Genomic DNA, 23,668 nt, shown 5'->3' on the forward strand with positions numbered 1-23,668 from the left:
CACCAAGATCACCATTATCACCTAGCATCCCACCCCCTTACTAACCCCTGACATCACCAACATGTCACCAAGATCACCATTATCACCTAGCACTCCACCTCCTTACTAACCCTCACATTACCAACATGTCACCAAGATCACCTTCAGCACCTAGCACTCCACTCCCTTACTAACCCCTCATATCACCAACATGTCCCCAGGATCACCTTCAGCACCTAGCACTCCACCTCCTTACGAACTACTAACATCACCAACAGGTCACCAAGATCACCATTATCACCTAGCATCCCACCCCCTTACTAACCCCTGACATCACCAACATGTCACCAAGATCACCATTATCACCTAGCACTCCACCTCCTTACTAACCCTCACATTACCAACATGTCACCAAGATCACCTTTAGCACCTAGCACTCCACTCCCTTACTAACCCCTCATATCACCAACATGTCCCCAGGATCACCTTCAGCACCTAGCACTCCACCTCCTTACGAACTACTAACATCACCAACAGGTCACCAAGATCACCATTATCACCTAGCATCCCACCCCCTTACTAACCCCTGACATCACCAACAGGTCAATAGGATCACCATCATCACCTAGCACTCCACCTCCTTACTAACCCTCACATCACCAACAGGTCAATAGGATCACCATCATCACCTAGCATCCCACCCCCTTACTAACCCCTGACATCACCAACAGGTCAATAGGATCACCATCATCACCTAGCACTCCACCTCCTTACTAACCCTCACATCACCAACAGGTCAATAGGATCACCATCATCACCTAGCATCCCACCTCCTTACTAACCCTCACATCACCAACAGGTCAATAGGATCACCATCATCACCTAGCAGGGTGCCGACACATTTTCCTCATTAGAGAAAGAGTGAACAAATCATCAAATGAACTTCAAGATGGGTCCCTGCAACAGAATCAATGGCACCCACCAATGTCGCCATGTCCCTGGACCTTCTTCCTGGAGGACCTTTGCAGTCCTGGGCCTGTGTATGCTAGCATCCAGGTAGAGGGAAGATCTGGAGGACCATCAGCAAAGTGCCTGGATGTGGGTCGCTTGGGGACAGCTTGGCCTTTTCCTCCAGGTCTCATCTCTGCTCAAGCCTTGTTCTTCTCGGGTGTCTGCCCTCTCCCTCTCTCTGCTCTAATTTTTCACTTTCCTAACAAAAATATAGAATGGAACATTTACTATTCATTCTATCAGCTTGGTAGCCACTTGTTTGATTTTAAATAAAAGGAGGTTGGGATTGAGGAGGTGTTTCTCTATCTCACACAGAGCACCAACAGAGCTCTGTCTTCAGGGCTGCTTGAGATTCCTGGTGGGGACAGCCAGATCCCCTCTGAGTGCCCAGACCAGAAACACATTCTTCCTGGGTCCTATAGAGTGTGGGTTGGTGGCATCTTTCCTTGTACCTGAGGAGATGGGCTCCCCTGTGAGCCCTGTGTGTCAGGAGGCTCTCCTGTGACCTCGGGAAGTGGACTCCCCTGTGTGCCATGTGTCAGGAGGCTGTGACCCCTTGCCATAGTGACTATAAACCCTTTTCTGTTTCTAGGGCTTCTGTAAATTGCTAAGAAGGAAAGTTTCGGAAGCAGCATGACATACAGAACCCAAATCCTTCAGCAGAAGGGTTTAGGACATTAAGGGACTGTGTCTTGGTGGCTTGAAGCCATGGGGAAGAAACTCCTTTAAATGCTTGCCGCAGTCTGGCTGGGCACACAAAAAACGAGCCACTCAAGCAGGAACAAACTTTATTTCCCAACTCCTGCGAACACCACCCACCAACCAGAAACACCACACACCAACCGGAACTCCCTCCACTGGCACTTCACCAATCAACACAAACTCTCCAGGAATCCCCGTGAGAGCTCAAAAGTAGTGGGCGCCAGAGGCAGCAGGAGCCTCCCTATTGCCGAACAGCAGGGGTCTAATAAACAACTGAATACACAGCCTGTTTCAATCCGGCATCATCCAGTCACAGCAGTTATACACAGCTTAACTTAATTATCATCATCTTAATGGCTCCCTGGCATCACCTCTCAACCATTACTTCTGGCAAAATGCCAGGGGACATTCCAACTCGCTGTGGCTCTCAACAAATGCTAACAAAAGCAAAAACCATAAAACCATTACCTCACTAATCAAATAATCACTTAGATTAACTTATGTTCTACCTAAAACCTTGACCTCTAAGAACCCAGCAGCTGTCCACAAAAAAGTGTTGTCCCCTCCACTTTCAGAACTGAGGGTACACATAACGTGGCACCACACTGAGCCATTGTGTGGAGTGCTGCTGTAACACACAGGGCACAGAGGGGAGCCTACCTCCCAAGGTCGCAGAACAGTCTCCGGACACACAACACATGGCACCTGGTACACAGCAGAATTGACTTCCCAAGGTCAGGTCTCTCTTCCGGGCATAGCCAAGCTCTGCTGCCTCAGCCTCCCCCTTCCTAAGCACAATGGCCTTGGGCTATTGCACTTGGAGGAGAAGACATGGCAGAAGTCATATGGAAGGTCACAGAACTCACTTTGCAAATGAACCTGTGTGGCACATGGCCTGTAACACCTAGAGCCACATTTGTACCCAATTTCTGTCACATCTGGGCCGTTACACAGGGCAGGACCCCACAGAGCTGGTGCTTCCCACCTCTCCCCTGCTCTTTCTCTCCTCAGTGGCATCTGGGGTCTCCTAGGGACACCTCTACTTCTCTGGTCCTGTCCCCTTGATCAGGGCAGGGCCTAATACCATCACTTGCAGGAATAGGTAGGGACTGAACCCAGGGTGCTCTACCACTGAGCTACATCCCAGGCCTTTTTTTTTTTTTTATCTTTATTTTATGTGGGGCTGAGGATTGAATCCAGTGCCTCACACATGCCGGGCGAGCGCGCTACCACTTGAGCCACATCCCTAGCCCCTATTCCAGCTCTTTTAATTTTTTATTTTGAGACATGATCTTGCCAAGTTGCTGAGATGGACCTTAAACTTGCCATCCTCCTGCCTCCTTTCAATCCTGCATCATCCAGTCACAGCAGTTATACACAGCTTAACTTAATTATCATCATCTTAATGGCTCCCTGGCATCACCTCTCAACCATTACTTCTGGCAAAATGCCAGGGGACATTCCAACTCGCTGTGGCTCTCAACAAATGCTAACAAAAGCAAAAACCATAAAACCATTACCTCTCAAATAGCTGGGATTACAGGTGTGCGCCACCTCATCTGGTAACAACAGAAATATTTTTCAATCAGATATCCCAAACCTGTCTGGACGCTTGCTCTCTTTTCTAGGACAAATACATACATTTATATGTATCTATACTTTAAATAAATCATATATATATATATATCTTTATAAATCCTTGTGTTTATATATACATATACATATATCCGTGTGTGTGTGTGTGTGTGCGTGTGTGTGTGTGTGAATGGTTTATTTCCAACTCTCCATGGAAGCAGCCGAGAGGGGTGTGGGTCCATGTGCCCCATCCCCCGAGCATGGTCACCATCTAGATGAACCCAAGCATGGGAACTGGTGGGCACAGGGTGAGGGCACACGTGCTTCTCACCTCCAGCTGTGTTCTGGCCCCATGTCCTCCCTGGAGAGTGCAGCCCAGGGTCTGGTTATCATTCTCCAGCTTGCAGTGGTGGGCAGCAAGCTGTCGGCCTCCTGGACCAGCACAGAACTGCAAATGTGCTGCTCACTTTCTGTTGGTGGGACTGAGTTAGAGGCTGAGAAGCTGTGTCCCCAACACCCAGTTATGGAATTATGGGGGCACAGCTGAGTCCTGAAATAGGGGTTCCCAGCGCCTCTCCCTCTTTAACCTCGAATCACAGTAGAGCAAAGATTCTGCCAGTGCAGACAGAAGGAATGTCTTGTCATGCTCCATAGCACAGTGGGATAACTACAGTGAAAACACTTGAATATTTCAAAATAGCCAATAGAGAGAACTTTGAACATTCCCAATGCAAAGAAATGATAGCCGTGTTACCATGATCTGAGCATTGCCCATTGCATACGATTACTGGAAATTCTACACTGTTTCCCACAAATATGTACAATTATTGTTTGTTTGCAGTATCATGGATTAGACCCAGGGGTGCTCTACCACTGAATTATAGCCCCAGCCCTTATTGTTTTTTTATTTTGAGACAGGGTCTCACTAAGTTGCCCAGGCTGACCTTGAACTTGTGATTCTCCTGTCTCAGCCTCCTGAGTTGCTGGGATTACAGGCTCTATCCATCAGCAGTAAACTCACATAGCAATAGAATGGTCTGATATTTATTTTTCAGTCTAAGGTTTTAGTTGAAAATAACATTCCCCTGGCCATCACCACCCAGCTTAAAAGGTCTGCCCTGGTCTCCCCAGTAATGGAGAGGGGAAGGGTGGGCTCTCATGGCTTTGCCTGGGTGCAGTTCAGAAGAAGCCGGAGAGGAGGACACTGACTACCTGTCCCCTATGTTCTGGGTGTGGCAGATCAAGATTCGAACCTGGGCCATGAGCCTAGAATCCTTCCAATACAGGTGACTGCTTGGAATATATGTGGGCCTTTGGAGAAGTAAGCATGTGACCTAAAGCACAGAAGAGACAGCAGGACGGGAAGTGGGCACTGGGAGGGGAAACCCGAAGACAGAGGGCACCAAGGCCATGGCCTTTGTCAGAGCTGTATTGCTGCTTTAATATTTATTTTTTAGTTTTTGGCATACACAACATCTTTGTATGTGGTGTTGAGGATCGAACCCGGGCCGCACACATGCCAGGGAGCGCACTACCACTTGAGCCACATCTCCAGCCCTGCATTGCTGCTTTAGACACAAGAAGAAAGAGGGTTTCTGAAGGCCACTCCCTGGTGCTGCCCTTTCCCTACAGGGCCAGCAGGACCTGTCCATTCAAGTCCATACTACTACTCCTTTTTTCTTTTTTTTAAATTTATTTTTTATTGATTTTTAAAAATAAATGACAGTGGAATGCATTAGAATTCTTATTACACATATGGAGCACAATTTTTCATTTATCTGGTTGTACATAAAGTATGTTCAGCAGTTCGTATCTTCATACATGTACTTTAGATAATGATGTCCATCACATTCCACCATCCTTGCTAGCCCCTTCCCCCCTTTTTTCTTTGAGACAGAGTCCTGCTCTATTTTGAGGCAGGCCTCATGTTTGGGATCCTCCTGCTTTGCCTCTTGAGTAGCTGGCATGACAGGTGTGCGCCACCATGCCTGGCTCAGACGACTGCTGATGGGCTGCATCTCAGCACCCAGACCTCTGGACTCCCTGAACCTGCTTCCAGGGCCTGTTCTTTCCATGGGGTTCCTGGGGATGGCTGTGGGTGGGGAGACATGAGCAGACTGAGTGGGGAGACACTTCCCAGCGTGGGCCGGAGTTGGAAGGGGAGGAAGAGGAGGTGAGTGGAGAATTGGGACTAGAGTCTAGCTAGACACTGTGTCTGCCCCACCGCCACTCCTTAAGGCAAATCCCCAAGTGTTATGCTCGAATTCGGGACCCCCAAAAGACCACCAGAGACCAAGATCTATGTAAGCAGCAAAGAGGTGTTTATTGCAAGCTAGCTTGGTCCCCCGCGCGCACACACAGCAACTGGTGACTCTGAGAGGCCCGAGCCCAGGGTTTGCAGCAGTTTTATACACTCTTTGGAGAAGGCAGGGACCCCCACATACATCATAGCAAATCATCAGACACCGCGGGAAAATCAAATAACAACTCTAAAACATGATTAGCACATTCACTGGCGGGAACAAGTTGGGTAGGGGGGATTGGTTATTACAAGAGGGGGATTCGTTTGAACTGATTGGTTTAAGCCAAAAGGGGTGTTCGTGCTGAACTACATGGTTTCCCAACACCATAAACTACTGGGAGGGTCATCTGGCATCCCAGGTATTTCTCTGTCTCATGCTGATTGGTGGCTGCTAGGGGGTTGCTATGGATCCCCACCTAGCCTGACTGAGTCAGGGACACCTGGGGCAGCAGATCTCTCCTGTTATTTGTAGATAAACAACTTAGCAGGGTGGGAATGTGCCTAGGAGTGCTCTGTGGGTCTTTCCAAGGACAAAGGTGATGTCCCTCCCTTGGACAGGCTTTGCTCTGAGGTAGAGGCTGGTTTTTCACAAGGAGTTTGAGTCCTAAACTGGAGACTGGTTTTCTAGCTACAAAGGTTGCATGTGTGTGTGTGTGCGCGCACACGTGCACAGGATGTAGAAGGACTCCTGAGGACTCTTAGCAAGCTTGTCTAATGACATGGACACACTTAGACAGCTGGGCTTCTGGACTTCCTTATGTGCATTCCTACTCTAGTCCCCTCAGTACTAGGGGCAGGCCTCGGGCCTGGGTGAGATCCTTTCAGCCCTGCTTGTCAGCAAGGTTATAGGTTCTGACCTGAGCCCCAGCTCTCTCATCTGCAAGAACCCTGTCTTGAAGGGTCAGGATTCTCTAAGTTCTGAATGACAGCATCCAGCAAAGAGCCCCTATTACCTCCCCACCCTATTTTGTCAAGGTGTGGGCATTTGGCAAAGATCCACCAACAAGCAGTGGCCTTCAGAAATCCCAGTGGGTCAGCATGTTCCCTTGAATCCAGGTTATAGCAGAGGTCCCAAAGCTATACCGACACCCCCTTCCCAGCCCTGTAGACTCAAATTCTAGCCAAAGAACCAGCATTGAAATGGCAGTTCTCTCAATTAACTACTGAGTGGACACTGTCCTTTACTCTGCTGATGGCTCTGTCCCCAGGGAGTGAGTGGTCCAGGCTGAGGGAAAGGCCCTTCCGGACCACACAGTCCTTCAACGTGACGCCTTCCCCACCAGACGCAGCTTCAGCCAGACAAGGAAAGGTAGCATTTACTTGGAGTCAGTAATTATATCAGCAAAGCAACAAACAGCCCAAATAAGGGTCTGAACAGTCAGAGGAGGGCCCTGGGCCATCTCAGCCCAGTGTGAAGGGGAGGCAAAGCTAAGGCCTCTTACCTGCTTCCCTGGGAGTACAGGTGTGAGAAGAGACACTGACTGGGCCCAGGACCAGGCAGAGATCAGCACTGGGGTCAGAGCAGAAACCCATGGTAAGACAGCAAATCCCAGGTTCAGAAACATTGAAAAACTCCACAAGAAAAAGCAATTCTAAGTCCTCCACCCCCTTTCAAACATACACACAGCAGGATTTCCCCCAAGTTTTCATGAATTGAAAAGAAACTGCTGGTTGGAATGACAGACCACTGCTTCCTCCTTGTGGTTGTTTCTACCTGGCTTGGGGATGGAGAGAGTGATTCGATAGGAAGTATCCTGACCTGAAGTGATAGAACTCCGGGAGTCTTTGGTGGATGCACATTTGACTGCAGGTGCCAGAGAACCCTGGCATTTGAAAGCCTGCCAGGCTCCTAGTGGTCCCCCAGAATAACCCGTTCTTTTTATAGATAAGTAAAGCCCCAAAAAAATGAGTGAGTCTACACAGAGCTATCGAAAACTGAATCATAAATAAAATGCAAGCCACCTATTCACCATCTAATGGCCATTGTTTTTCTACTGCACACAACTGGACTGGAAGAGGGAGTCTTGCTCCCTAAAGGCATCTTAGTTTTTGCCTGGCAGGCATATTTACCCCAGGAGTGTATGTGTGTGAACTTTGCCAGACAGCGTTCCCTGTAAGAGTTTATTCCAGAGAACTCTTTCTAGGTGTCTGGGTGATAGAACACGTCCACCAACCAGGCTGGTAAATGGCTGTATGGGGAGGGAGGGCAACTGAGCCAGAAATGTAGGGAGCCCAGAACCTGGCCAGCCCCCATGCCCAGCTAACAAGTTAGGGCTTCACCTGCTGGGGGATTGAGGCACAGGTCTCAAGGCCATGTCCAGGAGACACTGGAATTGGGAGGGCTGAGGTTCCCAGGGAGGTCAAGGCTACAGAGAGATTTGGGAGTTATACTATAGGAGAAATATGGGGCATGGTTTGCATTACAAAAGTACCTCCTGTCCCCAGGGAGGGCTTAGTTCATTCTGCAGCTAACCAGTGTCTTCTGGTGGTCCCTGCCTCAGATGAGACAAGACAAACTTTGCAGTCACAGTTTTCTTCTGGTCCCTACTCCTCCAGTTGAAACAGGTCAGCTGGTGGCAGTGAAAAAACACCTGTAATTCCAGGGAGGCTGAGGCAGGAGGATCATGGATTGTGAGTTCAAAGCCAGCTTAGCAACTTAGTGAGGCCCTAAGTAACTTCCCTAGAATCAGCTGGGGTGCACCTCTCTCCAGACCCTGAAGAATAAGGAGAGTCAGGGAGTTGGGCTGGCGGTGGCGCCCAGACCTGCGCGCAAGCGCTTTTCAAGGCAAAGTCCAGACGGGAGGCTGAGTGGACAAGGGAGGTTCACTTCATGTGCAGCCATGGACCCCTTTCAGTGACTGACGGTTCGGATGGTACCTGTTACCTCCAGGGAGCGGAGAAGGGCGGAACACAGGAACCTGTGCCCGGGATTCGGGCTGAAGACGGGTGGCAGAGGTCAGAGACACCTCCAGACGCTCCACAGTCGTGTCCCCAAGCCCGCCGCCCGCGGCCTGGAGCCGGCTGGTCCCGCAGCCCTGGGTGCCCAGCGCGAGGCTCGAGTGTCCTCCAGCGCGGGGCAGCACCAGGCCGCAAAATGTGGCGGGGCGGGAGGCGTTAGTCCCTCCCGAACGCCCCCACTTTTAAAATCTCTGCAGTCCCACCCCATCCTTTCCGATCCGGTTCCCGGCAACCGGCACCGGGTCCCGCAGCTGTCTCCGAGCTGGGCGAGGCGCAGCGGGGAGGGTCGGGGCGGGGCCAGGCGGCCGGCCATTGGCCAGGCGGGGCGGGGCGGGGCGGGGACACCGGAGGTCCCAGGCCAGGGCGCGCGCCGCGGGCCGCAGTTGTCGCCGCCGTCCGAGAGCCAGCTCCGAGCACCGAGCGCCCCCGCCATGAGGGAGATCGTGCACATCCAGGCGGGCCAGTGCGGGAACCAGATCGGCACCAAGGTGGGCCGCGAAGGGACTCAGCTCCCTGCGGGGGGCGGCGCGCTGGGGGTCTCCCCGCACGACCCCGCCCGGCGCCGTCGGTGCTCGGAGCCGGGTCTGCGGGGTCTGCCGGCGCGGGACCTGGGAGCGACTGCGCACCCGCGAGAGCGCGGCGGGCCGCGGGCGGCATCTGGGCCGGGGACCCTCCTCCGCCTGGACCCTTAGCCCCGAAAGGCCACCCGCGGCTCTGTCGCGCCCTGAATCCTGCCCCGAGGCCGGCCCTGGGGGGCGCGGGTGGGGGCGCCCGGGCTGCGGGGGTTCTGACTGCCGCTTTCTCTGCCGCGCCCTCCAAGTTTTGGGAAGTGATCAGCGACGAGCATGGCATCGACCCGGCCGGAGGCTACGTGGGTGACTCGGCGCTGCAGCTGGAGAGGATCAACGTCTACTACAATGAGTCATCGTGTGAGTAGCGCGTCGCCCCCGCCTTCCGCGTCGGGACCCTGTCGTCCCCTGCCGGGTACGCCTTCTTGCCCTGCAGGACTCCGCCGTCCCCGGCCAGGATCCCCGCCATTCCGGGCAGGGACCCCCGCCTTTGCCGCCCAGACCCCTGCGAGTTGCTCCGGGTAAACAGTCCCGCAGGACGTAGCAGGATGCCGGCCACTCCCTCGCTCCCCCTGGGGCGGGAAATCCGCCGTCGATTTATTCAAACTGCGGATCCCGCCTATCCCGAGGGTCTGAGCTCTGGGACCCAACCCTGACCACCCACTTGGGGTTTGAAATCAGCTGTGCGCCCTGGCCTGCCTTCTCTTTCGTCCTTTCAACCGTGGAACGAAACAACAGAGTAGAATACCTAAGAGGAGGATCCTTGAGAAAAACAGTGATTTTTATTTTTCAGTTTAAAATTTATCTTTTACTGGGGACTCTTGGCTATAATTTTGAAAAAAAAAACCACCCTCCTAAATGACTTTTCTGTTCCTTTGCCGAACTTCAGAAAAGTTCGGCATCCCTGGAAGCTGAAATTATGATTTCTGGGTAACTAGTGGAGGAGTTTAGTAAGATAAAAATCTAATCCAAGCTGTGGCTTATCCAAGATTGGGAATAATTTTGGAATAGCATTATTCCCATCCTGGATATGTTTACATATATAGTGACTACATGTATACACTATTTCTACAATAATTTTTATTATAAAAATGCTACATGCCCTTCAAAACAACAAAACTCTAAAACACTGAAAGGACACCCAGAAATGACTGGCACTGTGCTGGCACAGCATGGCTGGAGCCCAGGGGTTGAAGACCAGCCTGGGCAGCACACAAAACATGTCACCGGAGATTCTCACTGCACTCAGTGGTTTGGAGTGACCGCACTCTGGAGTCACCTCCTCTTTGTGCACACAGAGCTGGGAAGAGCATTATACATGAATCACTGGCTTCTATTCATGTAAGCAACCATGACAATAGGTCTGGAACACCAGGCTGAGAAGATGGAATTTCTAGGTGGCACTAGAAAATTCCAGTATGCTCTGCACTTCCTGTTGACACTTATGCACAGCTTGGTCACCTCTTTTCCTCTAGCTGGGTGTGTGCAGAGCAGGACAATACTTATTTGGGATCATATTAACCCCATTCTCACAGGGAACAATTTCTTGCCCAGTTAATGATGTGCTTACAAATAGAAATGCTACACTATCATAAATGACATCGTCCCTGGGAACACAGAGCCAGTGAGAGAGGGAACACCTGAAGGAGGTGTTCTGACTGGAACTTGGGTATGTGCATGTGTGCATTAAGCAGGAGAAGCCAAAAAGTGGAATGTCACAGCAACATGGAAGTTTGCTGCTACGGATGACGTTTATTTCTATGAAGCTAAAAAGTAAAATAGCCCAACAGGAAAGAGGTGTCAGGAGGAACTGGAAAATGCAGTAGGCAGGAAGGAGTTGGGAGGGGAGATCAGACATCTCATCCTGCCTTTTCCTGGACCGGGTCCCCATCCCAGTTATGTGAAGCTAGCTGGCTGGGTGTAGTGGCTCACAGGGTAGTCCCCACAGTGGCTGGGTGTCCCAGCTTCTTATTAGGATCCTCAAGCCCAGGAGATGGAGATGGACACCAGCCCAGGCAATATAGTAAGACCCTATCTCAAAAAAAAAGAAAGAAAATCTTTGTGATTATAAGTCACAATATCAAAAATCATTAGCACCTGTTCTAAGCAGCTCTTTTGGGGGTTGGGGGATCAGAATACTCTACACACCTTGAAGTAACTCACAGGTGGGCATCTTTCTCCTCCAGCTCAGAAATACGTGCCCAGGGCCGCCCTGGTGGACTTGGAGCCTGGCACCATGGACAGTGTGAGGTCCGGGCCTTTTGGGCAGCTCTTCCGACCTGATAACTTCATCTTTGGTAGGTTCCATTTTTCTTGCTTTCTTCTTTCCTCTGTTTTTATTTCGTCATTTGTGTGTGTGTGTGGTGCTGGGGATGGGACTCAGGGCCTTGCACCTGCTAGTCAAGTGCTCTGCCACTGAGCTTTATCTCCTGCTTGTCTTCTTTAAAAAAAAATCAGTTTATGTGTAAGACTAAAAACATCCCATGGTGTAGATAAGTTTGGCAAGAACGTTGACGGTCCTGCCTGGCCCATGACCAGGGAACCGCTTTGAAATCTGGACTTTCCTTTAGGGACGTGACCTCTGTCTCTAGGTGCAGTGCTTGTGTTGGCAGTTCTTGTTTGAGAGACAAAGCCCAGGAGACAGTTTTCCACATTGGCTTCTTTCTCCCTCTCATTATAGAGCCATTTCACTATTTGTTTTGGGTACTTTAATGGTCATTTTAACTTCAATGTGTTTTTACCTGTATTTCTTTTTCCATCACCTATAGACAGCTGTGCTGTTTTCTAAAAGATTGATGCCATATGAGTTGTGCTTTATCAGAGTTGAGTAAATCCTTTTTCCTCCTTTTCCCACCTACCCAATCATGATAGACCCTATCTCTTGCAGACTCCTGAAGAAAAGTGATATAAAATTAAATGAAGTATTATTACAGGTAGAGCCTACAGCTTGGGCAGCAGACTTGAAAATTTCCCATTGGACGATATTAATGTTAGATACTATATACAATTCCCATTATATATCAAAATTACCACTTTAATTATTGTATGAGGCATGTGCCTCGAGGGGAAAAATATTGCTAATCAACAGAAATGCCTCAAATCAGTCAACACACACACTCCTAGTATAGATTGAATGTCCCTTATCTGAAATGCTTGGGGTCTGAAGGATTTCAGATTCTTTTTTTTTTTTTTTTTTTTGATTTTGGGATATTTGCAATTTCTTAATTAAACATCTTGGGGATGGGACCCAGTCTAAACACAGAACTCATGTGTGTTCCTTCTACACAGAGCCCGAAGGTAATTTTATACACTATTTTTGGTGCATCTACATTTGACTGTGACCATCACATGAAGTCAGGTGTGGAATTTTCCCCTTGTGATGTCATTCATACCAGTTCTCAAAAAGCTTCATATGTTGGAACATTTTGGATTTTGAGATTAGGAATGCTGAACCTGTTTGGGTGAAAGCACCTTCCAAGGAAATGTGAGAATTGTAAAGTCATTGTCTTGATGTAAAGGTACTATGGTAGAGAAATTGAATACATTATTTACAACCTGCATTCCAGCCCCTTCCTCAAAATGCAGCAGGTAGAGATAGTTTAACTGAGGGCAATAACTCCTCCAGAGAGTGGTGGGAATTCCTTAGCACTCCTTGTGAGGCCAGGTAGCTGCACCTGAATGCAGGTGAAAGCCATGAACAAACTCACTTAAAAATACAGATGCCAGCCAGGTGGTGCACACTGTGATCTCAGTTACTTGGGAGGCTGGGGCAGGAGGAGGACACTGATTTCTTGGCCAGCCTGGGCCACTTAGAAGGAACTTGTCCCAAAGGAATAAAAGGGATGGGGATGTACCTCATTGGTTAGCCCTTGTCCCCATGCCCAAGGCCTGAGTTCAGTCCCCAGCACCACAAAATTAAAAAAAAATGAAAAACTCCAAAATAAAACATTACAAACTTCAAATGCAGTTGTGTTTCTAAGAAGGAAAAAAAAAAGCAAAAAATACTCAGGACATGGTGACCAAATAAGACCAAAAGGCAGAGGGTATACAGACCAGGGAGGGCTATGATGGTATGATGGCTACCAGGTATAATGGCTGAGGGAGTGGATGCCCTCCCTGGTTGAAATCTTAGCTCTTTCTGTCACCTGTGACCTTGGGCTTGCTACCCTCTTCTTGGTCCTTCAACTTGTTCATCTATAGATGTGACTTCCTCCTCTTTAGTGAGACATGAGGATTAAAGGAAGGAGTGGAATAAAGGAATAAAAGGGTGGGTCGCTGTTCTCTGGTACAGGCTGGGACATTGTAAGATACCCAAAAACATTTGTTGAATTTTGCTATGTGTTCCAATGTGTAGAGAACAAAAACTTCCATGTAGCTGGCAGTAAAAACTCCTCTTACTAAGGATTGATTTCCAGAAACCCATAACAACTTCATACTCCCCAGAGAAACCTTATAAGTAAGTATTCCCAACAAAGTCAGATAAAAGGAAGATATGTCCACTGTCTTTGCTTTTACTTCTGAAGGATCTAGTGGTGCACAGAAACGGGAAAGAGACAAAAATTATGTAAAGCGAAAACACAAAATTGTTATGGATTTATAGATTGAACGGTTCTTTTGGAGTTTCCAGATGGGCTATCACTGAAAAATGACTTGCACTTGTGAAAGTTCAGCAAGGTAACCAGTCAGAAGATAAATATAGGCCTGGCCCCGTGGCACATGCTGTAATCTTGGCGACTGGGGAGGCTGAGGCAGGAGGATTGCAAGTTCGAGGCCAGAGTCGGAATCTTAGCAAGATGCTGATTCCAAATAAAAAAGGACTGGGGGTATAGTTTAGTGCAGAGCACCCCTGAGTTCAATCCCTAATACCAAAAAGCTGACCCCACCCACATACGTCCAGCATGCAGTGCCTGCGCGCCCTCTAGTGGTGTCCAGGAGCACTGCTCACATGCCCCTGCAAACCAGGCAGCAATTCTGCACTACTGACTCAGTGTCCTGCCCTCTGAGAAGAGCGCGGACTCCGCACTGTACAGGTCGCACTGGATAACTAGACAGCTTTCTCTGGGTGCGTGGGGCTGGGCCCGCAGAAGCCTCCTTCTGGACACTTCCTGTGGCGCCCCGCGTCTTTTCTGGGCCTCTTGGGCTTGGTGCCCTGTCCAGGTTGGCAGTGGCTCAGTGAGAACACATGCCCGCCACCCCTGAGGCTCTGGAGTCCATCCCCAGCACTACAGAAAGTAAAAAAGAAAAAGCTCTACAACCCGTGACTGTAAGGGCACCTGAGCCTGCAAGACTCTGGGACAAGCCACTGCCCTGACTCCTCCACTCCCATAAAAATACATGCCCTTCAGAATTCTGCAGTTTCCTCCCTCCAGGGGTCCCGGGCTTCTGCATGAATCTGAGAATACCATAAGGCTTCTTCAACCTGAATTAGTTGGGAGAACCTACCTCAGTCTCCGTGAACTTCAGAAAAAATTAATATGTCACACTATTTGAAGAGTACTTTTTTTTTTAATGTCAGGTGTGGTAGCACATGCCAGCAACTCAGGAGGTTGAAGCAGGAGGATCACAAGTTAGAGGCCAGCCTTGGCAACTTAGCAAGACCCTGTCTCAAAAAATAAAAAGGGTTGGGGATGTGGCTCAGTGGTCAAGTGCCCCTGGCTCCAGTCCCTGGAACCCAAACAACAACAACAAAGGTATTTTCATCTTTTTTGCTGACTTTCTTTTGTTGTAATCATATTTTGTATTTTTTCCATTGCACATATTATAAGACATGTTCCGTGTTAATATGTAGTTTATAGAATCTAACTTTTAATAGTTACATGATGCATAATTAATTCTTAACTTTATAATTGCCAATACCCAGGAGCTCATTCATCCGGGAGCAGTTTCTGCTCTCATAAACAATACTGTAGTCAACAGTGTTTGTGTTTCTGACTTTGATTTCAGAGTAGATTCTCAAAAGTAAAATTAAACTATTTAAACCCTTTCTATATTTTTCCATCCTTTCCAGAGGCATTAATGCCACCAGCAGTGCTTTGCTCTGCTTTTGCTTGAAATTAAGAGATTTAGTAACCAAACTCTCACCTTAGGGGACTCAGTGCCTCAGAACATTTTTAGCAAATGTAAACTAAACACAAACTCTTGAGTTTGACCATTCTGTATAAGTTGTCAGTGTCAAAAAGAGTCTCTTGTTTACATATGACACAATGACAGAAAACCGAAGGCAAGGTGTTAAAACAATTTGGTGTGGACTCCTGTGGGCACACACACCACACTCATACACCTTATTGCCTTTTTTTTGGGGGGGGGGGCTAGGAATTGAACCCAAGGAGGCTGTATCACCCAGCTACACCCCCAGCCCTTTTTTTTTTTTTTTTTTTGAGACAGGTCTTGCTAAGTTGCCCAGGCTGGTCTGAATCTTGGGATCCCCCTGCCTCAGCCTCTCAGGTCGTGAGGATTAAGGTGTGGGCCATGCCCTGTTCCCTTGTTGCTTTTGGAGAGGAAATAGGAAAAAGATCTCCAATTTGATATGAAATTCAACTCAAACTTTGTAACATTGGGCTTCCTGTGACTTTGGAATGCTTTACTCTTCAGATGAGCCACTGGTCAGTAGATCTTCCTTATGGTACTTTACCTCCGTGGCCTTGCATGCCTTCCATCTGTCTATGCAAAGCGTCGATGTCTTGGTGGTTTCATGATGGGAGACGAAGAGGCACTGTTATGGGAGGTTTAGAGCAGGTCCTGGCATCAGCTTCCCTTAGGAGCCCAGGCTGGGCATCTCTCCCGCCTTGGGCCTGGCGCAGGACTGAGCACTCCATTTAGCCTGGACCTTCTGCAGGGCTGGGCTCCATGCCAGGAGGATATGGTCAGTTAAGCCCTGCACTGGTCCCTGGGAAAGTGGATCATGACTGCTCAGGAAGCTGCCAGAAGATGGTTTGTCACAGCAGCAGTGTCACCAGTGGAAGACGATCTCTTTGGTTTAATTTACTTGAGCTGAAAATTAGAAGAGTGTTGAGAATGGGTGTGTCTTCATCTTTCTAGCTATTGATACATGGGATCAAGAAGATTGAGAACAATTTAAGACACACCTATATGGTGACCACGTAGTTTTCCAGGTGTCCCCAGTAAGACTTCAGAAGCGTTAGAAATGGCATTTGCTCCTGAGTTGCTTTTTGCCTCTTTCCTTCTTTGCTGGACACATGGTCCTCCTTTGCCTTCACCCCTAGGGGCTGGAAGTTGGACCCAGAGCCTTGTGAGGCACTTGCTCTACTGTTGAGCTATCCCCAGAAACATCCTTGTTTTTGACTTAGAATAGTTTAAATTTTTAACTAGTTGTAATTTTGAAAAAGTGACATGGTTTTAACTAAGAATTGTGATTTCTTTTAAGTAAATGCACTTGTTTTGGTAAAAATAACCAAATGGAGAATGAAGAAGCATTAGACTATGCAAACTTACCAAATTGTTTGGCTGAATATCAAATAACAAAGAGGCAGAATTGTCTGTGAATTGTAGGCAAACTAAAATAAACCAGTATGGGGTGCCGTTCAAGGGTAGTGTGTTTGCTTAGTGTATGGGAGACCCTGAGTTCCATCTCAGCACCCCCAAAATAGACACACCAGCGTCATTTTGTTTTCAGATATAATTTGAAATGGTTGAAGAAACTTGCATTGGTAATGAACATATAATTTTGAAAGTGAAAGAGTTGCGTTTCCCATAACATGGTTATACTTTTAAAAACTCTTTCCTGATGAATTGCTGGTTGCATATCAGTCCTTCCAATTGTGGGAAGAAAAGGAAGCAGCAGAACAAGGTGAGTTCTCCTCTTTTCTATATTTGCAGCTCTTTCTTCCAGATTCAGGACTAGGTGTGCAGGCAGGGAGCACACAGGGGCAGGGGATGGGTCCATTGCCTGGTGTGAGCTGGGGATAACCAGAGAGTGCACCCCTAGAAAACTCTGGGGACCCGTTGCAGTGTGCCTGCCAAAGATCCCAGCCAGTGTTTAATGAGCTGGAGCCACTGATGAATGTCATGGCATATCTACAGAAGATGTTCAACTTGTGACCCCCAAATATTTAACTAGGAATGTCTGTTGCTATGAGACTGGGAAAATATTTTCAAAAGTTACCAGCTTCCTTCTTTTGTCAGGGGCAGAGAAAACTTCATGACAATCATGTGAATGTAGAGGAAACCCAGTAGCTGGTGGGAGCTGGAGGAAGAGGAAGGGTCAAGCCCAGAGTTGCTGGATACTTGAAATCAGACAAAAATGTCCGAATAGCCGCCTCCATTTTCAGTTGTTGGTTTCTGCTATTTTAATGAGGCTCTATTGACAATTGCACTCAGCAATTCTTTTGTAAAGATGTGATAGTTCTGCATTGAGCTCTGAGTACAAGGCTAGCCCCAAGTTCAAGGTTAACACCAAATAAGAGGCTAGTCCTAAGGTAAGGCTCTCCCAGAGTATAAGGCTAGCCCTGATTTATTCTTCCCAAGGCCCATGGTACGATCTGGTCAGGTGCTGCCTGCTGGGCTGGGTGGGGAGGGAAGGAGACAGGAATTGATTGAGGCTCAGAAGGGACAGGACTGAGTCTGTTACCAGAAGGCAGCCAGCCAGCATGGCCGAGTGGAAGAGAGAGACTGTCCCGGTTCCTGAGAGAACAGGCTGGGGACTGTGATGACAGAACAAGGGGGCAGCCACCTGAGAGGGCTGGTATGATGCAGGTGGAGTGCTCTGAGCCACAGGCCTGCTGTGCCCAGCTGGGCGACAGGAGTGGGGCTGGCTCAGAGACCTGGGAGGCCTGCTGTGCAGCTTCAGCCAGCCAATTCTGCTCTCAGGAAACTTCCCTTAATATGGAAATGTGTCTTCACCACCAGATGAAGGCAAAGGGCTCACACATGCTTTTTTCAAACAAGACACAGTATGTGGTGTAGAAATGGAATCCCCTCTCCTACCTGTGCCCTGGGATCTTATTTCTGAGGAAGGTTGGGGTTCTCTGTGTGCACTTGGATGCACACTCACACACAGTTGATTCTGCTTTTGGAAAATGATGCAGCTGTGCAGTCTCTGATACAGCCTTGTGAAAAGTTCAATCACATACGTGGGGCATCCTTTACGACAGTCCCTGAACCTTTCCTGTGTACAGGTCATTTAGCATTTCCCTGTTTATTGAAGGCTTTTTAACATAATTTCCTTAAAGGCATGTTTTCATATTTTAATTTCTCTTGATTATCACAAAATACGTTTTGTGTAGTTGAAATGTTCTAAGCAACCAATATTGTTGAAACTGCCTCCCCCGCAATGGCCCCATCCTTCAGTGACAGCCTGGTCTTTCAGAGCTTTTGCTGGCTCAGGGTACAGCATTTCTGTGGTACATGATTCAAAAGGAAAAGCAGAGTGAGTAGTAAAAGGTTGATTTCCTTTCTTCCCCAAGCTGGTCCCTGTTGCCTCTCAGAAGATCTCCTGCATTCTTTCAGTTGTATTTTTGTGCAGATACGCACTGTGGTAGCCAGCATCAAGCAGTTTAGTAACTTGTTCCCACTCCCAGCAACATATTTGAAAATCTTTCCATTTCAGAGCTAGATCCTCGTTCCTGATGTGGCCATTAGTGTTCCTCTGTATAGATACTGGCATGGATTTTCTTTTTCTTTTTGGTTCCAGGGATTGAACCCAGGGGCACTTAACAACTGAGCCACATTCCCCAGCCCATTTTATTTTTTGTTTTGAAACAGGGTCTCATTAAGTTGCTCAGGGTCTCCCTAAATTGCTGAGACTGGTCTTGAACTTGTGATCCTCCTGACTCAGCCTCCCATGTTGCTGAGATTATAGCATGTGCCACCACACCCAGCCTGGCAGAGATTTAACCAGACCTCTGGTAATAGATTTTGAATTGTTTCCTTTTTTCTTTACTGTTACAAAGTACTTCTCAGTCAATATTTGTATATATTTCATTTTCCTCATATACAGGTTTATATATCTAGAATCACTGAAGTATAATGACTGAATCTAGGGATTTTCTTATTTTTTATTTTATTTTTTTAGTACTGGGAATTTAACTCAGGAGTGCTTTACTACTAGCTAAGTCCCCAGCACACACAGCCACCCCACTTTTATTTTTGAAACAGGGTCTAAGTTGCTGAGGCTAGCCTTGAACTTTCGATCCTCCTGTTTCAGCCTCCTGAGTCCCTGGTTACAGGCATGTGCCGTCATGCCTGGCTAGGCACTGATTTTGATAGCTGCACTCAGTCCTTCTCCCTAAGGGCCATGTCTCTTGATACCTCCAGAAGTTCTGGATGACCAGGCCTCTCCCCAAACTCTCACCAATACTATCCAGCTTTTTGATCTCTGTCAATTTTATAGGGAAAAATAGAGTGTCTTTGTTTTAATTTGTAATTGTCTTATGAAAAAGGCTGACCACTCTTTCAAATATTTAAGCTATTTTAATTTCCCTTTTTGTGTCCACTGCCTGGTTGTATCCTTTGCCCATTTTTCTAGTGGCTGCTGTGGACTTCCTTACTGATTTGTGGAACTCTTTATATATTTAAGGAAGTTGCCCCTTCCTATGTGACGTGAGTCACTGATAGGTCAATACGTTTTAAACTCACATAGGATTTTGGTTGCTTTTCTTGCTTGGCCGACTTCACTGGATACACGTGGTATCCAGTGAAGCAGGGCCACCAGAGCAGGACCATTGATAAGGCTGAACCTGTTGAGCCTGCTAGGGACCGCAGCAGACCCCGTGGCCAGGAGCCTCACATCGGCTGGTCAAAGGTGGACAGGGAGGGGGCACCTCTCATCTGATGTGGCAGTGGGCGCTCAGAGGTGCTTGGTGGAGTCCTGCCTTCCTGCACAGGACTCTCCTGGGCATGGGTGGCCTCAGGGGTGGACTTGCCCCTGGAGAAGAGAGGCTGAGCTCTGAGGGCAGCCGCACACTGTGACTACCCACTGGAATAGTCAGATCACCTTCCGAGTACCTGGGGAGCCTGGGTAGTGGCCCAGGCCTGTTATCCAAGCCACGCCAGAGGCTGACTCAGGTGGATGATAAGTTCAAGGCCAGACTCAGTAATCTAGTGAGGCCCTGTCTCTAAATAATAATCAATCAATAAATAAGGGGCTGTAGCTCTGTGGTAGAGTACCTCTGGGTTCAACCCCAGTACCACAAGAACAAAACCCAGTGAATGGGTAAAGGTCTGTGTAATCCTATACAAGTATGTATACAACTTGAGCAAGATAAATGTACAACCTGAAGAATTTGATGAAAACAGATTTAAAATATTTCATTAAAAATTAAACTGATGGACTGGGGATATAGCTCAGTTGGTAAGGTGCTTGCCTTGCATGCACAAGGCCCTGGGTTCAATCCCCAGCACGACAAAAGAAAAAAAAATTAAACTGACAAATTTGTATTAGCATTAATATCTATTTCTCCAATTCTTTTGAAGTATACTGAGATAAACAAACTGCCTTAAAATGAAAGAGTGGGCACACATTTAGTAAGTCTGGTAAGCCTTTTTGTTATTCCTTCAGAAACAAGAAAGGAATGACTGATGTGAAATATGTATAACATATGACACATTATTTTGTGATGGGGTTGTTTCCAATTCTGCTTTCCACAATGTGAATTGTTGATTGACAGACGATTAAAATACTTTTTTTTTTTTTGTACTGGGGATTGAACTAGGGTGCTTTACCTCTGAGCTACATCCCCAGTCCTTTTTATTTTTTATTTTGAACAGGGTCTCTGTTTAGTACCTCGTAAATTCTGAGGCTGGCCTCGAACTTGCAAAACCTCTTGTCTCAGATTCCTACGCAACTGGGATTATAGGTATTGCAGTTTACAATACTTTGATAGATTTGCATGTAACTCAGAATAAACTCAAAGAACCCAATGATACTGTATAACATAATTAATTTCCATTTACATACATAGGTGGATGAGATTTTTTCAGTGTTTATTATATATGTACAGAAAGAAATAGAATTGCCTTGTCCCATTTTGGCAATATTTAATATTCACCATTGGGTAAATGAACTAATTAAAAAATATAGATATCATTTTTAAAAAATATTTATTCTTAGGTTTAGGTAGATACAATATCTTTATTTTACATTTATGTGGTGCTGAGGATCAACCCCCAGTGCCTTGTGCATGCTAGACAAGCACTCTACCACAGAGCCACAACCCCATTTTTAACACCTTGTAATCATGAGTCTAAAAATGAGTTTTCAGTGGGCATGGTGATACACATTTGTAATCCCAGCAGCTTGGGAGGCTAAGGCAGGAGGATCCCACATTTGAGGCCAGCCTCAGCAATTTAGTGAGACCCTGTCTGAAGATAAAAAATAAAAAGGGCTGGAGATGTAGCTCAGTGGTGGAGTGCTTGCCTACAATAAGCAAGCCCTTGGGTTCAGTGCTAAGTACTGTGTGCCATGAGCACATACACACACACAAATGAAATTACCACATCAAGATGGACATACATCTTAAGTATCTTTAAATTTTTATTTAGGTGCTGGGGAGTAGCTAGGATTATAGGCATCGTAACCGTGCCTGTCTGAATCTACAGCCCAGAGGTGTGCACTCCATCACTGAGCTACACCCTCAGCCCTTGTGAAATATTTTGACTTGTCTATAAAGTATTAATTTAGGAGCTGGGTGTGATGGTGCATGCCTGTTATTCCAGTGGCTCCGGAGGCTGAGACAGGAGGATCACAAGTTCAAAGCCAGCCTCAGCAAAAGCAAGGCACTAAGCTCTCAGTGAGACCCTGTCTGTAAATAAAAAAATAGGGCTGGGGATGAGGCTCAGTGGCTGAGTGCCCCTGAGTTCAATACCCAGTACCCTCCCTGCTAACACACAATGAATCACTCAGTCAATCAATAGAAAGTACTAACTTAGGGCCGGGGATGTGGCTCAGTGGTAAAGGCTCGCTTAGCATGTGATAAGGCGCTGAGTTTGATCCCAGCACCGCAAAAAATAAATAAAAAAGGAAATTTATATGCCAGCCAGCGGTTGGTGGAGCCTGTTTCCTCATCCCTCTGACTTGGGCCCGCACTGCGTTTTGTAACCATTTCACACACCTTTTCCATGGCCATTTAAAGAGCGTTAACCCCGAGGAGAGTTCCTTCCCAGCCGCCCCTTGAAACACACGGGTCTCTGTTGCTCTCTTGCAGGACAGACGGGCGCCGGCAACAACTGGGCCAAGGGCCACTACACCGAGGGCGCAGAGCTGGTGGACTCGGTCCTGGATGTGGTGCGCAAGGAGTGTGAGCACTGCGACTGTCTGCAGGGCTTCCAGCTGACCCACTCGCTGGGCGGCGGCACGGGCTCGGGCATGGGCACGCTGCTCATCAGCAAGATCCGCGAGGAGTACCCCGACCGCATCATGAACACCTTCAGCGTCATGCCCTCGCCCAAGGTATCTGACACGGTGGTGGAGCCCTACAACGCCACGCTGTCGGTGCACCAGCTGGTGGAGAACACGGACGAGACCTACTGCATCGACAACGAGGCGCTCTACGACATCTGCTTCCGCACCCTCAAGCTGACCACTCCCACCTACGGGGACCTTAACCACCTGGTGTCAGCCACCATGAGCGGGGTCACCACCTCGCTGCGCTTCCCCGGTCAGCTCAACGCCGACCTGCGGAAGCTGGCCGTGAACATGGTGCCCTTCCCGCGCCTGCACTTCTTCATGCCGGGCTTCGCGCCACTGACCGCCCGGGGCAGCCAGCAGTACCGCGCGCTGACAGTGCCCGAGCTCACTCAGCAGATGTTCGACGCCAAGAACATGATGGCTGCCTGTGACCCACGCCATGGCCGCTATTTGACCGTGGCCACCGTCTTCCGTGGCCCCATGTCCATGAAGGAGGTGGATGAGCAGATGCTGGCCATCCAGAACAAGAACAGCAGCTACTTTGTGGAGTGGATCCCCAACAACGTCAAGGTGGCCGTGTGCGACATTCCGCCGCGTGGCCTGAAGATGGCCTCAACCTTTATTGGCAACAGCACAGCCATCCAGGAGCTGTTCAAGCGCATCTCGGAGCAGTTCTCAGCCATGTTCCGCCGCAAGGCCTTCCTGCATTGGTTCACCGGTGAGGGCATGGACGAGATGGAGTTCACCGAGGCCGAGAGCAACATGAACGACTTGGTGTCCGAATACCAGCAGTACCAGGATGCCACTGTAAACGATGGAGAGGAAGCTTTTGAAGATGAGGAAGAGGAGATCAATGAATAAAGGCGCTGCCCTGTCCCCAACCAATGTGAAATGCGCATATTCTTCCTTTTACCTGATGGTTGTGGAGAGGTGCACTGGTCTCTAGATACATGGGGTAGGTCCCTGGCAAGTGCAGAGCTGAGAGGTCAGCTGGAATAAAGTCCATATTTTACAATAGCAGAGAATAGGCGGTCCTACCCTTTCCAGTCAGCCTAGTGAGATTCTGTACTGGAGCATTTGAGAGAAACAACTAGGGAGCCATGAAGGGCTAATGGAAAAAAAACCCCACCTGCCAGTATGCATTCAGACATCTGTGAGAAATAGCAAGGGGCTTAGAAACAGGGTGTTTTCATCCTTCCTGATGAACAT

General features: G+C 48.1%; 1 protein-coding gene across 1 annotated transcript; it reads left to right on the top strand.

The window, feature by feature from the left end:
* Positions 1-8,878: 8,878 nt before the first annotated feature.
* On the top strand, positions 8,879-23,351 carry Tubb6 (tubulin beta 6 class V). Its single transcript, XM_046421449.1, has 4 exons — positions 8,879-9,015; positions 9,348-9,456; positions 11,283-11,393; positions 22,257-23,351. Exons 1-4 carry the CDS (start codon positions 8,959-8,961, stop codon positions 23,318-23,320), a joined length of 1,341 nt encoding a protein of 446 aa, XP_046277405.1. The 5' UTR covers positions 8,879-8,958; the 3' UTR covers positions 23,321-23,351.
* The last annotated feature ends 317 nt before the right edge of the window (positions 23,352-23,668 follow it).

The sequence above is a fragment of the Marmota monax genome, unplaced genomic scaffold (assembly GCF_021218885.2).
Source record: "Marmota monax isolate L192 unplaced genomic scaffold, Marmota_monax_Labrador192_F-V1.1 WCK01_AAM20220418_F8-fsc00254, whole genome shotgun sequence".
Classification (NCBI taxonomy): Eukaryota; Metazoa; Chordata; class Mammalia; order Rodentia; family Sciuridae; genus Marmota; species Marmota monax.

Bases quoted from the DNA above. Each gene is read 5' to 3' on its own strand.
- Tubb6 (XM_046421449.1), top strand. From the start codon at position 8,959: ATGAGGGAGATCGTGCACATCCAGGCGGGCCAGTGCGGGAACCAGATC. The intron at 9,457-11,282 runs GTGAGTAGCGCG...TTTCTCCTCCAG, and splicing joins CTACTACAATGAGTCATCGT to CTCAGAAATACGTGCCCAGG. The intron at 11,394-22,256 runs GTAGGTTCCATT...GCTCTCTTGCAG, and splicing joins ACCTGATAACTTCATCTTTG to GACAGACGGGCGCCGGCAAC.